Raw genomic sequence first — 19,412 nt, 5'->3', positions numbered from 1 at the left:
AATACAGCCATTTAGAACTTTTAATGGCCCTTATCGTTCCTCACGTATTATTATCACGTGAAAATATTGCAAAATAATCTTTCTGAGCAATACACTAATTTTAGATGCTAATTGTGTTGTGATCTAAACATACTCCGATGAAGTCTTGTATATTAATAAGTATGTTAATTATTTTATAATTATAGCTAGGAAGAAAGTATATAATTGTATTGCTATAAACATATTTGATATTCTAAGAGAAACGAATATTTTCAAGAAGCACCAACTAATTTATCCATACAAAAAAACACAAAGCAATAAATGAGTAAATATATGTATATACGTATGGATAAACTATTTAGGTTTTCTAATGATTCATAAACGCAATCCATTAAAATTTTCTCACTGTAACTGTTTGGAAAACACTGCAATTAAGATAAGCGTATTGTTAAAGCCTTTGGATTATAAATAATGGGTTCGTAATGAGCGTTTTTTAAAATTAAATCGCATTGTACATATGGCATACATAATTTTTTTTACCATTAAGATTTTCTTTCTCATCTAATATCATATAAATTATCGGCGAACATTGTAACGAATCGAGGGTTAGTTCGATTTTCTAATTTTTCTATAAAAATATCAATTTGAATAATACATAGAACACCAACAAACTATTAATTTCATTCATGATTTTGTAACTACAATGCTGACGTTATTTTGAAATTTAAAACAAAATCGTTCAGTTCAAAACTATATATAGACGTACGTAGGTACATGGAAACTACACAAGGAGAACGAACTTCATGTATCTATACAAATATTTTCCCAAATAAGCGGGCACCAGTGTTCCATCATCTTGGTTCCACCGATACAGAATTATTATTACTATTTTCTGGATAATATTTTCAAAATATTGACAAACTTCACAGCAGAAGTGCTTTTTAAGTAAAGTTACAAATTGAGCCAAAGCGAGCTTGTATAATAAGAGAGCATTCGATATACATAGAGAAACAAAACAAAATTCTTACGCTTATTTCTCAAGGAAAGAAAAACTTACCCTTGTCGTATTGCCAATTTGTAGAAAGGTTGCTATGCCTGCTCTTACGCGATTTTTGACTCCACGAATAGTCCCTTTTGCACTTCGAATGGTGGCAGCACCATCAACCCCTAGATAATCTCTATAACCGGCGAAACTTTCGTCATCGCGAGCACTCGACTTTTGCACTGATTTCGTATCATCGTCACTATGATGTTCGTTGAGATGAAACTTAATTAGTTTGTCAGAATCAAATGCCAAATCATTGAATACCCTAACCATTTCCTGATGTATTTCCTTTTGTTTCCTTTCCTCATAGGTACTTTCGTCAACGATGTGCCCACGCGACACGTTTTCAAAATTGCCGCCTTTTAATTTTTCATGGGTGATTACTGGTGGTACAATAACTGATCTCGTTTCAGTTAGTTCCTCTTGTTCATCAGAGGAATGCTCAATGTCTACCTGGGTCAGTTTTACTGTTCGATCTCTAATATCCTGAAGCAGATTTTGTGGAAAGATGCTTTTTTCTTCGGTTTTGGGTTCGGGACTCTTTCTGGTGAATTCAGATTGCACATCGCCACTGTTTAAGGAGTCATAGCTGACATTGCTATCGTTATCATCGCTATCAGCATCAACCCCGCTACTGGCTATGCTCGACACTCTCTTATGTTGATTATTGATTACTGTTATTGAAACGCCAGAATTCTTTTTTCTTGGTAATGGGGGTGGTGTGCCATCCAAATCACTGCACGTGCCTGAGTCTAATGTATCACTGGGTGATACCTGTCCACTAGTCATAGTGCCATTGTAACTGTAAGGGCCATATAAAAAGAACGGTTTTGACTGATCATTTTTCGAATAGTTTTCCGTTTTTTGGATCATGTCTGATGAATCGTTGCCGTTAACACTAAGACGAACACAAGGACCCGATTCACTGATAACAGTCTTGGATTCACTTTTATTGCGAACTTGGCCGTCCTGGGGGTTAATTAGGATTTTAACTACATGACTATCGGAAGTTGCTGGCGAGATTGAGAACTGAGAATGCGGAGTCTGGATACCGTAGTCCAGATTAGAGTCAGGGCTCTTGAGTACCGTTGTGGACGTGCCAGGGGGGGCACGACGTGTTTTCGGGGGAAGAGGCGGTGGAATAACAGCAACCTGTTTCATTGTGCAGTCTCACGTGGACTTCTTTTTATTACCGTTCTCTAATTACTTCCCATTTGGGGCACTAATGCGATCTCACAATCAGAATCTTTCGGCAACTCGGTTTATATCTGTAACAAAAATAACAAGTTGTCACATACGTATGCACTGTGCATATAAAAATTCACAACGATATTCAGGATTAATTTGATCAAATTATTCAGTTTTTACGTGCTGCTGCTTACATATCTATATATTAGGAATTTACCTTTTTTGTTATATTTATATTTATTATAGACGTGGTATAAAAACTAACTCACTTTTATTTGTTGTTGCAAATCCTTGAAGTGTAAGTGTCACCATAGTATTTTATACATACAATTTTTTGGGATCTTATTAATAATTTTGATAAATTGAGTGAATTTTTTTGGATTTTATATCAAACCATTTACAGTTTCAAAATTTGTTTAAATACATAATGTAGCGAAAAAGTGGCAAATAATTTACTCGAATCATTACTAAAGAATGCCGTTCACCTTTAGTAATTGATCAATAAAGCGTAAAAGTAGAAAAAGAACACTAATTAGGTATTCCACGCCATACAATCGCAAGTTTAGAACAAACAGAGTTTAACAAACCAAATAATAGATTCCAAAATACAAGTGTACTTGAGGCAATGACTTGTTTTGGACAAAACTTTTAATTGAATTGCAAGAAAAATAGTGACAAATATTGATCAATATTGTTAATTGTTTGTTGTTGTTTCAATTATCTGCTAAATCGTAATCTAACTATAACTGAAATAATCTTATAAACGGTAATCGAGATAAAATAAAAGTCATTCTATTTTAAAGGAATATAAACATTTCAAGTCAATTCTGAATTTTCCTATAAAAAAAATTATATTCCGATAAGTAAACTTTTTTGGTGTTTATTATAAATAGAGGTGATTGAAACGTATCATTTGTATGTTGCTGTTAAAGCAAGTTAAAAAGGTAGTGTATCAACCAGAAAAAGAATGAAGACTGTCTGTCAGGGTTGATACAAACACATCAGAGTACGTACGAATTGTTCCGATTGTAATAATTGCATGTTTATGATTGTTTTAAAGTGTCAAAAGTTAGATTAATTTCATTCGCATAATAAGCGTAGAATGTAGGTAAGCTACTTTATTTGAAAGCAAATCGGTCAAATTTCGGCTATATGCAATACCTAGCAAATAAAATTAGGTGTAAATGAGGGTAATTGTAGATTAATTGAACAAAATTTTTAGTGAGTGTAGTTATTCACCAATTATATACATTATATAGTAAAGTAATTATATATTTAGTTTCTTTGTCAGTTCTTACCTAATTACCAAATTTATTGTAGCGCAAAACTAAATCAGAATTGGTACGCATACGTCACTCCAATCTTTTAATAGTTTTCAGGCCGAATGGCATACGCTACAACAATACTCTAATCAGAGCAATTTTAAATAAAGGCCAAGATACTTTTACTATTTTTATATGCCAATGTAATTTAGTGAAATCATATTCTAAATAATCCTTTCATTTCAATCACCTGTTATTGGTAACACAGAAAGGAAAATTTTTATTTAAATAGAAAAAATAATCGATAAGTATGTCTGTAAGTTTGAATGTATTTTGGTATTGTGTGTATTGAATTTGATTTCTCATTTAATTTCTTATATTCATATGTCATGTAGGTCATTGATGTATCAATAAAATAGCCAATTTAAATTGTAATTTCGTAGGTTTAATTAAGTCTTTGATCTATGAAATTTTATATATCGCCAGCAACCATATTAATCTGGGATTGCAATTCATGTGATATTCAATATCCTACAACATTAAATGTCAAACTGTTGGTATTAGTACATATTACGTAAAATAGTAAATAATTTATTTGAAAAATCAGTATGTGGTTTTGGATAGAAGTACCTACCTTCAAGTTTATATATATTTGGTAGAACATTTATAGTAGTTTAAAGTTACTTCGTATAATTAGCTAGGTTAGAAAAAGGAAAATCGAAGGTTATGAACGTCATCATAGCCTTTAGGCAGTTCTTAAGATAATAATAAAGAAGCACTGCTATTAAGATATTAGCTCACTTTGAAGTAAGGTGATTTGAAACTTTAAAGATTATTTAAAATATATAAGAAAGTTATACATGAATATAATTTAGTAAGTATCTGAAGATAGTTCTAATGATTCCACTTTTATTTATTGAAACCCACTACACATTTTGAACAGTGCACTCATTTGTTCCAAACTATACGCATAATTTTCTTTTATTTTCCTTATAAATAATGTAAAAGAGATTTGTTAAATAATATTTTTTTAATGTAACTGGAGAGACAACGTTGTAAAAAAGTTCATACTTCATTCATAATATACAGAAAGTTACATATAGCTACCGTCTTGAGTTGTATGATTGACCAGCGATTTTGCGGGACCTAAAGGAAGTCTTACATGGATGTATTGAAAAATTCTCTTGATTTTTAATAAAAACTCATGTAGATGCACACAAATTCCTAATAGCTTTATCCAGGTTTCCTCAAGAAGTGTAAAGTTCAAACAAGTTTGAAGAAGCATCACCATAATAGGATACCGACAAATTCAATTATCCCGGATATCAGCGCTATAAGGAGGTAGATAATTTTAAACTGTTTCATAAACGTATCAAAATTTGCTAATGGTGGTAAAAAAACGAAACGTTATATTCTTTTTGTAATAACTTTCGTCGGCCTCCAAGGTAGAATGAACGCACTAGTTTTTTTGTTTTAAAAAGAGAAAGGTCCCTTTGGCATGCGCAGGCCAATCCCTTTTGAAACCCTCGTCAATGGTTCTTACCGTCACTAGTGTAGGAAGGTCGTGGTCCAAAATCCGTCGAAGGTTATCTTCACTGTCGTAGTGTCCGTCTCTTTCTAGACAGTCAACTTCCGTGAATTCCACCGTCACCGAGCAAAACTACCGAACACGAACGGCCTGCTTACACAGCGCGGCTATCGGGCTCCGCAAGCCACATGTCACCAGGTACCTACGTACGCAAAAAAAAGGCCAGACACCGTTTAAGCAGTACTCGAATAATAATGGTAATAGTAATAGTAAGAACAGTAACCAACCGACGGATATAATAACTGTATAAGCAACTCCACTTCTTCGTATCACCTGCTCGGCACGTCGAACACGGACTGGCTGCTGCCACCGTGTGCCACTTGTGCCAGCGTTGTAGTCTCCGAAGGGGCCGGGGTAACCTGCCAGTCTTCTACTTGTCGTCCTCAATGACACCGGATAGGTCATATCGCCACTACATAAGCACTCGTTGCATGGACAAAGGTGGACATTGAACACCAACCTCACCATTTACCTACATGCAACCATTTGTTGTTTAAACGAACCAGTTGAACCTTTTCCTTTTATTTGCAGAAGTGCATGGAGAATTGCACACAAGTCTAATCAGGATACATCCGAGAAAAGTGTTTGAAACATATTTCATCGATGTACATTAAAACTAAAGATAACTTCTGCTGTTTAATAAATGTATTATTATTTTTAAGAACGTGTTCGGTGTTTGTATATTTGTTTATTTCTTATTGTGGTTTTAGTTTGTATTTATTTTTCGTATATATCTGTATGTTATGTTGTCTGTTGCAAATATTTAGCATCAAATAGTGCTTACAAACAACTTTGGGGCCTCTTTATTACACTCTTCTGGTAGGTAGTAAACGTTGGGAAAATCCAATTGGCCAACTACGTCACGTCGGGCTTTCTGTGGGTATCTGAAGGGTGCATGGCAACAACCAAAGCGTTGACCAAGGGGTCCGTTTTATCTTAGGGGCGTTTCCTATTTGTGTGCAGATTATTTAAGTCCTGGACAACAAAGTTAAGAGAGAGTATTCCAATTCAACCAAACTAATCAATTAAGTATTCTAATTCAACTAAACCAAAATTTTATTCAACGCCCAAAACATTCGATGTAAGTAAATGCCTATTAAGTATTTTTTAAATTCAATTAAAACCAAGTTACTTTATGTGTATAATGTATAGGTATTTCAATTTTTTTGTATTTGTAGCAGTTATTAATAATTTGTGCCATTACCGTCTTGGTTGACAAAAATACTAAGATTTATGTTTTGATAAAAATCTGGGAAAAGCTATTGCCTTGTATGTAACCGTAAAAACGGCAAATTTTTATAGTCAATATAACAAAACTTGAAACACGAATGGTCAGTCTAACAGTTCACTTTATGATAAGGGCAAAGCTGTTATTATAGCCCAAGCTCCCATAGCACAAAAATGTAGAATACCTACGATTATAAAAGCTGAAATCGTAACATACGCGGGAAAACATACCAAAAAGCAGAAATATGGTGTACTGTAGATTTAGCCTATAATGTGTAATATAAACAAAACACTTTAGATTCTATTTACATTTAGCACTACATAATGTTATGCTAAATTTCATAAATGTCATCAGCAAAATGATGCAGAATCCTGAGTTATTAAGACTTAATGCAAAGGTATGGAAAGAATACGACAATAAAGATACTGAAGATCCAATATAATCTATTTGAGGAACCAAAATCTTTACATCGTGAGAAGAATCCTCAAAATCCTCCTGCTATTCTGAATTATGTATGTAAACGAAAAGCAAAACCTTTTCAAATGCACATGCTTAATTTTATGTTTGTTCCTATGTAAATGAACACATTTTGAATTGAAATCAACCATTTTGTTGAAATTTACAAATCTTGTGTTATATGGAAAAGAGCACAAACTTTTTTTCCACATAAGCGACTCGACTTATGCCCAAGCAGCGATCGTATAAGGTTTTTTTAGACAAGCAATTGATGAAATAAAAATCGTAGATTTATTGAAATATATTTATTGATTATTTTGTATTGGGTACACTGATCGCACTCTTATTTGCTATTGTACTGATCGTGAAAGTTTCCGATTTCAATTAAATATAAATAGTACCCGACGTATATATTTATTATGTATGTAGGAAAACCTACTTGTAAATAAGCTCATACATTTTCAATTTTCACTAATAATAAATGCTATTTATCTCCTCAAGGGCTAAATTAAAAATACATCTTGTTTGTACATCTTTTCACTGCAATTCTGACAAATTTAAATAAAAGATAGGAAAAAATAGGAAGGGCGGCAAATTTACGGTTCACCCCGGGTGACAGAAATTGACGCTACGCCACTGTTGCGATCCGCTTTAAACGTTTTTCCGGCCCGCGAGATTTATTATGGTTTATTTTATAATGACCGCTGATTTTCGGTATCTAGGAAGTCATATAATTCAGGAACAAAAATAAGTCACTATGTTCGCGAACGGTTAATAATAATGAGGTTGATAAAGGTGTATATGTCTAACGGGTGAGAAACGCTGTAGAGAAAAAAAGGTTAGAAGCGTTCTAAATGTGGAGTTACAAGCGGATGATGATACCGTGGATAGAGAAGTCAGAAATAAGGAGGCATTAAAGAATAATAGGAGAGATAGATTGGTAGGACACCTTTTCAGGCATGAAGGACTATTTGAAGACGTATTAGAAGCAAAAAGGGAAAAGAGGAGCAGAGGTGGACGTAGATTAGATTACTGAACTTAAACAGTTAAGGATGTGGGATGCTCTAGTTTTAAGAATGAAATGCGAAGATTAGCTCAAGACAGGAATGAGTGGATGATGATGATTATAATGACCAAAGTAGTGAAAACAGACATATTAAATAAAAATGAAAGTATTTGAATTGAAATTGAATTAAATTGAAACTATGACAGAAATTTAACTTTGATTTTAAAACAATATTCTTGTGAATATATAAGAAATATTGCCTGTTTTATTAATTAAGGAACGTTAAAGTTTTTATTCGGAAAATAATATAATTTGTCTATTCGCTAGTAACACTTAAGACGTTATATAAATAAAATAGACGAAAAAGAGATCTATCTAGTAGTTTCAATAAATTATTTTTACCGACAACGCTGTAATAGCAACAGTAAAGGATATGTACCAAAGTTTGGCTGCTATTAATCTGTAAATTTACTAGAATAACTTTATCAATTAGTTAATTTGCAACTTTATGATTCAGCTACTTTCAACAGTGACATTTCTATTCCTTAATCAGCGAATTCGTAACTTTCCTAACATACGATCGGTAGTTTTACTGATACCCTGAAAAATTATGTAATAATAACTAGTCTCCGAGGATTCTTAAAGGGGTATCACCGGCTTGTTATATTCATAAAAATTGTTTAATATGTTTATATTAGTTAAAGTACTCATTAAATCGGCCTACATGATTATTTTAAATGGTGGTACCCACATGCTTACGCACAGGCGTCAACCCACATTCCACTCTATAAAATTTCATTTTTACAAACTATATAATATTAACATGCTAATGAACCGATCAATCCTCGTCATCAAATTGGCCAACTAATCGTAAAACAACTTTTTCATTTACATAAAGTTTAGAATGTTAGAGTGCTTTTCTTTGTATCGGATTCTCTGTTCCAGTTATGCAGAAATTTTGAAACATGCACAACTCTATTTAACTTATAGAGCTCATTACGCCGGTGTTTAGGTAAATTAATCTTTTTTTGAAGTTCTTTAATTACATGAATTATATATCTGACCTTTTAAACACTTAAAAATTAAACAGTAGAAATCGATTGAAAGTTCTTTTCTTGTTTCGTTTAGCACTGCAATGACTAATAAAATTGTTACATTCTTGAAGTGGAAATTTCCTAGTTCCAGCATTTTATTGATATGAAATACTACAAGATATGTTATAGGCAATAAAAATGTTTCATGGATTTCCACCATGCACCGATAAACAACTAAAAAACCGAAGCAAACAAGTTTTTCGATTGAAAATGCAAATTAGCAGCTTCAACATATATTATAAATTTTAGGTATGTAGCAGATATCGAATAAAGAAAAAAGTAATGGGATACCCTTGTAAATATTTCCTCCACTATATGTGAAAAAACTGGTTCCTGCAAATCCAGTTTACGTATCTGAGGCGGGTTTGTTAACAAATAGTAAACAAAATACATTTACGTATAAAGAAGTTTTCGATAACTTCTTTCAAACATTATTTTTTGGATTGGCAAAAGCTATATATCTGTATTCTTATATTGGTTGCAAAACCTAATAACAAATAGTTACTTTGCCTGAATTTATTCTTTGTTTTTTTTTTGCAAACGTAAATAATAGGTAGTTTTCCAGTAAATATACAAAAAGGAACTGATGGATCAAATAGAAAAAGCTACATACGACAAATAAAAGTCTTTTTAAGGTGAGTCAATTTTCTTGAGACAATTGAATACTATCATTATAGATACCATTATTTTGAAAAAAGTTTCAGAGAAATGTTATATATGCTTTCAAAGGAGAAATCAACTTGAGACCTTGACTGAAATTTTTTTAAAATAGGAATGCATAAGTTTACCCCCCAGCAATGAAAAAGTTGAATATTTTATGGTCGGAAATATCATTAAAGTTGATTAACTCTTAACTTTTAGGTCCGTTTTTAAATGAAAAATAAGAGCAATAAAATATTTTGGAAATAGTTTGACAAAAGTTCCCATTTACAAAATTGACTTGATCAAGGTTCACGTCACAGTTAAGATCACCTGTTGATTGTATTTTTGAAAATACAAATTTTATCTTATTGTAAAAACACTTTTTCCGAAATACTGCGTTCAATTAAGATGCTTCCGACATATGATTCTTAATTTCTTATAAATACGGATTGAAAAGTTTAGAGAAAATTAACTTCAAGGGTATTTTCGATTACAAAGTTTTCCACACTTTCCATTGTTAAGGTTAGGAAAACAAACGTAACCTGTAAATGACCTAGAAGATTCAATTTTGCCATTTGATTTCACATTCGAAAGCATACAACTTTTATCTAATCTAAAACTTTTTCTACAATAATGAAATCCAGTCAAGGTATTCCATTGACTCAAGATAAGCGACTCATATGCATCAAACAGCAAATCGCTAAATGTCTCAAAGAAAAACGGAGTGATCTAAAGATGCACAAGAGTACATAGAATTTTCACAAACTCCAATGATCTCCTCTTGGGACACTCCAAATTTATTGGTTCCAGTAAAACTAAAAGCACAATTGTAGCTGTATAGGTAGCCAACAAACAAAAGTAAATACAAAGTACAGATAACCTACGCTATTTACAGGTTTCAAAAGGAATCAGATACGTACATTTCTGGGAAATGCCTTTACCAAAATAAACAAAAAGCAATCGGCTTCAGATATTCAAGATAGTCTAAAATAATTCTTCAATCCTTCAATCGTAATACCTAAGTAAAAATAAGAATAGTATAGACCCAAAAATTGTGATACTGACGAAAAATCGAAGAACAAACGTTTTTTACGCAAAATCCATTGTTAGTGAGCCCTGTGTAATAGTAAGTATGTAAGGGTAGAATATGCTGTCAAAGTATCACTCAAATCGACCCAACAGATTCGATTGTCTGTTCATCATTAGTCAATCAGTCAATCAATTAGCCAGGATAAGCTCTTTTATATACAGGAAAGGGAAAGTGTCCACTGAACATAAAAATTACACATTACTTTATCTACATCTTTTTTATACGTAGCACAATTTAGAGCACGTGGAATATACCTTTTCAATCACATCTGTATACCTACTTCTCTAAAAACTTTTAAGTAACAGAACTCTTAATTGTTTTTAAACCCTTCAAAAGCTCTAATTGTATTTGGGTATTGGAATAAATATTATATTATATGAAAAGATTCCTGAAGATATTTGTACGAATTTCTCTATTCCATAGGCGGTATTTTTCTCTAAGATTATATTATTGCATATGTAATCGAATATCCCTATGTTCGATACTCACTTCGCCACTAGTATACCTAAAGAGATTCAAATAGAAAATATTTCTTTTTTTTGTTTACTTATAACTGTTTTTGAATTGTAGTCTTATTCACTAAACATCGTACCTCATAACAACAAAGTAAAGTCTTGTTGCACAAGTAAAGGAAAAAATTCGTAATCCATAAAAATACAGCTAATTGTAATTTTATAATTGTACGTTTCGGGACTGGTTTAAAGGAAATTTAAAACATACTCGGAAAAAGCGGGGAAAATCTTCCAGATTCGATTGTCGTGACGGACGAACTATTTCCATTGTTTCAGTTTAATTTTAATATTTTTTTTTTGGTCGTTAGAGATAGATTTGCTTATCATTATTCAACCTATTTTATTTTATTATATTGAAAATTTCCATAATTTTAAATGCAGACAAGGTGGTCAAATATCTCTTGAATGTTCTTTTGAAAACAATAATAGGTCGATTTGGTTCCAATGGTCATGCTCTGCGAAGGTATATTCGACGGCAACCACCTTCGTTAATTTTTTTAGCGATGCTCTTCAATTGTATGGTTAGGTTACAGGAATTTCATAGCTAGAGGGCAAAGTCATACCATGTTGGGATTTCCCCTTATTGGCTTCTGGCTTTTATTCTTTTGTTCCATATTAGGTATTAGTAGTGGCACCAGAACAATTTTTGATTTTGCCACATAATTTCGAGTTAGTTACGTTTTGTTCTTCTTCTTGTTAACTTGCGTTTTTAATTGCATTTTTCTTCGTTGTGTCTGTCGTTGCAATCCGTTATTTCATAGTTAATGATTCATTTGTAAATAAAGCCTGTATATAGTGTTTTATATCTAGTTTCATTCGCTCCTTTAAAACCAACATTTTGAGAAAATATTGTTCGTGATTTCACGGCAAACACGTTCGTACGGAACCCTCGGTGCGGGAGTCCGACTTGCACTTGACCGTTTTTTTTTTCTCACAGTCTTGCTAGTTGTAATCAAACTTTCATTTTTATCTGTAAGTGCCTGTCTATCGAATAATTTATAGCAGATCCAAGCGGTTTGCCGTCCGTAAAATCAGAACAATGAGTGAGAAAGCAACAACTAGCAATAGATGGTCAAAATAATGAAAAATTTTCACTGGCTGATCCTTGACCTACTGTCATAAAATACAAGAACCGGCTTTTATTTAATGGTGTTAATACCTAATAATAATAGTGCGAACAAAATGAAATCGGGCTGTAAACACCTTACACCTCAACGTTATCGTTTATTAACAGCAGTGTTATCATTTAATTTACTCTCTCTTTAATTAAAAAAGACATAAACTACTACATGTCGGTTCCTCAAATAAACTACTTCAATTAAAAGAATTAATGGGTCATCTCTAGCGCTTATACATAACAAAATAAAAGTTGTTCTGACCGATCGTAGTCATGGACGTCACCCTGACGACTGGGAAGATTTCACATTCATTGCTGACAAAAAAAGTTAAAATCTCTAGACTATATATATTTGGATGAAAACTTAAATAGGTTCTGTTCGGATGGAGTGAAGCCTTGTAAGGACTTGTATCAGGCAATATCCTGTCGCCAACTGTTAGTAGTTCAGAATAAAGCGGTACCACCAAAACTAATGAGCGGTGCTATTTGTTATTGAGATTAAGAAAGCATAGACGTTCAATTTGCTTTTGAATTTTGTATTGCACTTACATCTCCTGTACACTATGTGGACTATGTACACCGAACTCGTTTGTTTGGAACTATCTTAACCTATCTCGGAAAACTTGTAAACTCTCATTGAATTATGTGAGCTGTCTTTTAATTATGTGAGCTGTCTTTTTATTATATAAGCTGTTTCACTTAGAAACGAGAAACTACAACTTAAATTAAGTTGAATATGTAAATAGAGAGAGTGGAGTGTAGGAGTTCCTTCCTAAATATTATGGATGACAAGCTTCATTGATCATTACAAGTGGAGTGGCTCTGGTAGACACAATAGACTAGGATTTCACTATCTGACCAATTCCCGAGTGAAATTTTAAATATTTATGAAGCAATGAAATTAAACGCTTTGAGTCCTCGATGGACCTGCACAATACATGACTTTATGGCAGTCTTCTTGTTGTCAATCTTGATCAATTTATGTTTAATTTTGAGATTTATTACAGTGCCATCCATAACACAATTTTTATGCATAGACATAAAAGAAACCCTTCTCGAAATCGAAACAAAACATTTTAATTCTCAAAGAAACTGTTATTAGAAAAAAGCAGACATTAAAAGAAACTGAATTTTGAGTGAAACGAATTGATGAATAGGACTCGAACAAGTTCAAACATGAAAAATCGGCAAAAACAAATGCAGAATCAAATCAAAGGCTTATATAGAGTTTAAACTAACCAATGATGTGTTGGTACTCCATTTTCAGCAACTTTGATGAAACTACCTGTTTCTACTATACGTATGAAGGTCCATTGGCATGTGTTTGAAGTGCTAATCATCAAAGATAAGTGACTATGGCATGGATACTAGATTACAACGTTGTTACACTCTTATTCCAAATTAGTGCCAAAATACAGCCCCGGATCTACGATTTCTTCGAACCGGGGCAAAAACTTCACAGTGACGCCCCCCCCTCTCTCTAGCGTTTGAGATAAATTGTTAAAAAAACTCACAAATATATAATGGTTGATATTTTTCGTGAATGGGACAGTTAAAATCCTTTAATAAATTTACAGGCTTTATTATCTGTTTACTACCCAATAACTTTTTCATTTGTGATATAAAATTATACATATACTTATAGGAAACATATAACCAGAAAAGACAACAGACAGTCAAGATATTTACAATCTTTAGGTATCAGCATTTTTTTCTCTCTAATTTTGCAGCATTACACGGCGTGCGTGAAAGAATCTATTAGCTCATGAAAGTCCGTTTCAGAAGCAGTTTTATTTCCAATGGCTAGGATCGCGAGGTTAGATAGACGTTCCTGGCTCATTATTGAACGCAAATATAGGTTTTAATTATTTTCAATTTGCTGAAGCTTAGCTTCAAAAAACTATTTAATAAAGAAATAATACAACGTGTAATTATACATCACGCTACTGAAGTGAAACTTCTTCAAACACACAAACATACCGGGATAGGGGTTAAGGAATTGGTTTAATGGTATAATTTGTACACTATAAATTTAAAATTTTACACTATACATAACGGAGTTGCCTGTAACGAACGTTGCATTGAAGCGCGCTTACGGCTCAAGCGATCCCCACTACGAACTCGACTACGTGGCCGAGTAGAGTGGGGACATCCGTTGCATGATTTCGTTACATAGCAACTCGCATGAAACTAACTTACCCTACCGTGCATAAAGAAGTTTCACTTCAAAAAAAACTTTTTTCAATAAGTAAGTTAGGACTGGGCATTTTAAGATCAAATGAATAATTGATAGAACAATGCGGGCAGCATGCTAGGCCTTTTATGGAGCAAGATTTTTATTTTCATTGGTTTTGGCGTTTCCTGAAATTGTCACTCGGGACCTCGATTTCCCCCTCCTTCCCTGGATCCGGGGCTGTAAACATAATTGGTGCGGCTATCTCCTATCATTATACAATATTTTCGGAACTAGCTGGCTACTGAAAAGTCTAATTAAAAAATTGAAAGGTACCTAAGGCCTACTTTTAAAATCCGGGATGTTACCATTTAATCAGAATGTTTATTTAAAAATCGCTTATTTTGAGGCATAATCCATTGTTCAAAATTGGGTAGGTTCAACTAGTCTTTATAATAGCCGCGGAAGTCTACGTTTGAGTATATATATTTTTATATACTGGAAACAATTATTTTTTGTTTTTTCAAAATAGACACTTATTTCTGGCCCGTGCGTGCGTGTATGTATTTGGGTGTTCTTTTTAATTCAGCTTTCGTTCACGACTGAACAACCACAACAACAAGTCATGCTTCATAATAATTTTCTATATTCACAGTTGGCTGTTATTGCAATCTCAAATATCTTACATAATTTAAAAGTTAAGCCTACGTTTGCTTTCACTGCTACATTATTGTGGCCAATCGGTAAAGAAATCATTACGCAAAATTCTTAGGTACTTCGTGGTTAATCATCAATAGCTTCGATCAAAGATAGGCAGACCGATCGATCTCGATCGATCTCATTACATTACAGTTTTTATTCAATCACGAATAGTAAAAAGTGTTAATTATTTATCGCATATTTCATGATAAAGTAATACTTAGTTTGTATAAAGAGCAGCGGGCAGTTATAGAGCGAGCCGGGGCTGCAACTTAAAGAAGTAAATACATATTAGGAAGGGAATCAGACAGGGATTCACACTGTCACCGCTACTTTTTAATCTATACATCGAGGACACGATCAACATCATTAAATACAGTACAACTGTAGGGATAGATATAGAGGGGCAAAAGATTAGTATGCTTAGATTTGCAGAAGATATAGCAGTATTAATATCTAGCAAGGAGGAGTTAGAAATGGTTTTGAATAAAATTGATACGGTATTGAAAACACAGTACTGTATGAAAATAAATAATAGTAAAACAAAAATACTGGTATGTAAGGGAAGAGAAAGGAAGAATATATAAAGATAAGAGACGAAAAATTAGAAGAAGTCGCAGATTTTCTGTGTCTAGAAAGTCAGATAAGTCAAGACGGAAGGAGTAGTAGCGATATAAAACAGAGGATAGCACAGGGTCGAGTCGTTTTCAATAAAAACAAGACACTTCTATGCTCGCAAACGGTTGATTTAGGAATTCGGAAAAGATTATTAAAGGTGTATGTTAGGAGTACGGCGTTGTACGGGTGCGAAACATGGACGGTAGACGCTGCGGAAAAGAAAAGGTTAGAAGCATTAGAAAAATGGTGTTACAGGTGAATGATGAGGATATTACCGTGGATAGAGAAGGTTAGAAATGGAGAGGGTTTAGAAAGAATAGGAGAACAGTGGACTCTACCGAAGTCAATAAGAAATAGATGCAGAAACAGAAGTTAGGAGGGGTAGAGGTAGACCTAGATTAGATTACTGTTCGCAAATAGTTAAGGATATGGGATGTTCTAGTTTTAGGGAAATCCGAACATTAGCTCAGGATAGAAAAGAGTGGAAGTGCGTGTCCAACCAGTCTTATGACTGACGACCTTATGATTTTGGTTTTACGAAAAATATTATTATTACTGAAGCACTCATGCATACGATTAGTTTGGGATGTTGTAGTTAAACATGAATACTATAAGACAAAGATAAATATAATAGTACTTCTTATTCGATTACAACCTTTCTGATTATATAACAAAAAGAAGTGTCTGTTTTTATTAGATTTTATAGCAATGTTGTCTGTACACATACCTATTTTAAATAATAACGTTTGAACTACTGTAAACTGATAGATCAATGAGATATTTCATAATTTGTCCTTTCCTTTTATCCTTTCATTTCCATTTCAAAAGACTAACGTTTTGTCTAAACGGTATTAGGTACTCTCATTCTCTTTAATCTTATTCTTAAAGTTTTGTCATTAGATGTATGCACTACAAGTTACAACCTTAACATTTGGAACATGTACCATCCTATTACTTTATTTCTATTTTAAAAACTTGCACACTACCTACAGCAATATTTACAACAGGAGTATTTAGTAAAAGATTAATTAATTGAAGTCATTCTCAGCTATTTATAAATAATTATGTTATATATATAGTTTGTTGAACTTTAGATTGCACTAGGAATATTCCATCCAAATGTCAAATCTTTGGGTCCATCTATTTAAGTTTTGCGTTGTGTATGAGCCAGTTATATACATTAACGTCCGTTTAAGTCAATTAGGGCTTGCACTTCAAAAAAATTTCTCTTTAATACAGTACTCAAAAAGGAATATTTCTTCTTCCCAATGACTAATATTTGGGTCCACCTGTTTAAGCTTAGTGTTGTCTGTCAGTCAGTCAAATTAACATCCGTTTTCACTTCTTTAAAAGAATTTCAAAGAATTTTTCCTCAAGGAATATTCCGTTGAAATGCTAAATTTCTAATCCCATTGATTTCGACTGTGAGTGTGTGTGTGTCTCAGTCAGTTACTTTAACATCCATTTCCAACCCTTTAGAGGCACAATTTAAAAACAATCCTTCTTTAGTATGTCCTTGTAGCACTCGTGGAGTCATCCTTCCAAATTGTAAATCTGCAGGTCCACAGATTTAGGTTTGTCTATCAGGCAGTTACTTTAACACCCATTTCTATTCCCTTTGGATAGAATTTGAAAAAATCATTCCTTTGTGCAACCCTGGAGCACAAAGGGACTAATATCTTCAAATATCAAAGCTGCAGGCCTACGGGTCAGTCAATCATGATACATTTTATATGTATTGTATGTACCTACAGATGACAGATTTTCTCTCTCTTTACTGTAATCTGAAATCTATTATCAAAATTTCAAATAAAACGCCAAAAATTAAACCAGCTCTTTACATAAACGTGCAATGTAGTTATGTATTTCATTATTATTTATGAATGTATATTATAATTTCTTTAGCGTAAGATTTCTTGGAATTTAAAGTGAAGGCCGGAACAACTCGCAGTCGGTATATTAACGCTTGCAAGATTTCTCATTTGCAATGGATCTAATTTGTGTAATTGAATCGTAGCATTTGCAGTTCGTCTATACGGAGAAAGCATGTACCCATAAATTGAAACAAAGTGAAAAGAAGCTAAAGAAATCTACCACATCTGCTTCCGAAGCACATGGATTCGTCTTATCCTTCAAGGAGATTTTCTAATGCAAGGAGTTGAGTTGTTCGAATTACTCTGCACCGAGATTTATTAAGTCGTTAAATTTAACAGTTCTCTAAAAAATTACAAAATAACGCCTTTCTTAATACCAAAAGGAAAATATAAAGGAAAGTGCAATCGCAGAAGTGGAAAGTTTCTTTATGAAAAACGAACTGAAATACGCAATGCATTCTGACTATGAAATTGCAACTTGTGTTTATTATAAGAGACGGCACGGCACAAGAAATGGTTTTATCTTTTTATTACCCAATATTCGTTTTTTTTTACGGTTGGAATAACACTGATATGCATATTTCTTAGAAAATTTCTTACACGTTAAGCAATCTTATTTTCATGTTTCAATACGTATAGTTGGCAGATAGCTCACTTGGTTATTGTCATAAATAGCTTCGAGTTGTCTAAATTACTTTCGAAATATATGATTTAGCAACTAAACAAAACGTATCTATATTAATTTGGCCATTATCTTAACTATTTCAGTCATTTTTGGTGGACACTCGTATCCAATATATTTCATTTACGTTCCTGACAAATTAAGATAATTGCTTTATAATACTTTTCATTAGTATTTCTTGTATATAATGGAAAAATTAATATCGTTGTTGTTACTGTAATAATGAATTGAGGAGCATCCAAATTTAGATATTGTTGTGAAACAGTCGTGCTTGGAACTATTGTTCATGACTTGTTTTTGAAAAATAGCAGAAATAGAGCAAATAATGTGATGCCAGTGGGTCATTATTATATTTATGCATGTAATGAAGTTGACTAGCAGAGCAAGAAATTAGTAACTCCGAAATAGCTAACGACTCACTCTCCTCTTCACGAAGCGACAGGAATGACATTAATTTATTTAAATACCGACCTAGAAGTTCACGTAAGCATTTTCTTGCATTTTGAACTCATTCTAACATACCTTTATGCTCTATATTAGGTAAACAAATTTTAATTTGACATTGTATTGTTGTAAAAACAATTAGTTTAAACACTGTACTGTTATGAGTTGAGATTTTTAGTCCATACAATAAATTAGAATTCGCCTGCCTTTGGTAGAGTGAACATTTATTAGGTTGTATCTATCCGGCAGTTTTTTTAGGATCCGGCCGAGTACCTGATAATGAAGCCGGGTACTAGGGTAATTCTACCAAAGAAATAAGAAAAGCCAACCCCAGCCAAGTAGATAGGTACAACAAAAAACCTACCTAATAAAAATTGGTACATAAGATTGTGTTGGGATAGGTTGTTTGTAGCAATTTGTACTATTTATGAATTATTATATATTATTCCAATATAGTTCTTGTGTTCACTTTTTCTGTGTTTCTATCGCTTGTAGATATATTAGGTTTTGATTAACAATAAGTATTATTTTGTCACCTCGCAGACTACTAGTACCTACTTAGATATAAATATTATAGGCTTGTTTCAACAACTTGATCCCAATCCTCTCGTTGAAAATCCGTCAACTATTGGGTTAATTTAGTGCTTAAATGACTTTTTGAATGGTATTTAATGTGATTTTGGATGTTACTGAGAATGGTATTTGATGCAAAGCT

The 19,412-nt window shown here is 32.9% G+C and overlaps 1 protein-coding gene across 3 annotated transcripts in view; it reads right to left on the bottom strand.

Annotated features, from left to right (window-relative positions):
- Positions 1-999: 999 nt before the first annotated feature.
- The window catches only part of LOC108740652 (glutaredoxin domain-containing cysteine-rich protein CG31559-like), a 39,340-nt gene continuing 20,927 nt past the window's right edge, over positions 1,000-19,412 (bottom strand). For 2 of the 3 annotated variants that reach the window (XM_018475064.1, XM_018475056.1), the window contains exon 2: positions 1,000-2,292. In XM_018475064.1, the coding sequence (XP_018330566.1) occupies positions 1,010-2,185 (1,176 nt within the window). In that variant the 5' untranslated portion in view covers positions 2,186-2,292 and the 3' untranslated portion in view covers positions 1,000-1,009. Of the gene's footprint in view, positions 2,293-5,017; positions 5,631-19,412 lie in introns of those variants that run through there. The other variant, XM_018475046.1, reaches the window with a different exon arrangement.

The sequence above is a fragment of the Agrilus planipennis genome, unplaced genomic scaffold (assembly GCF_000699045.2).
Source record: "Agrilus planipennis isolate EAB-ADULT unplaced genomic scaffold, Apla_2.0 scaffold21, whole genome shotgun sequence".
Classification (NCBI taxonomy): Eukaryota; Metazoa; Arthropoda; class Insecta; order Coleoptera; family Buprestidae; genus Agrilus; species Agrilus planipennis.
Note: the sequence above shows the minus strand (reverse complement) of the source record. Positions and strands in the feature narration are given on the sequence as shown.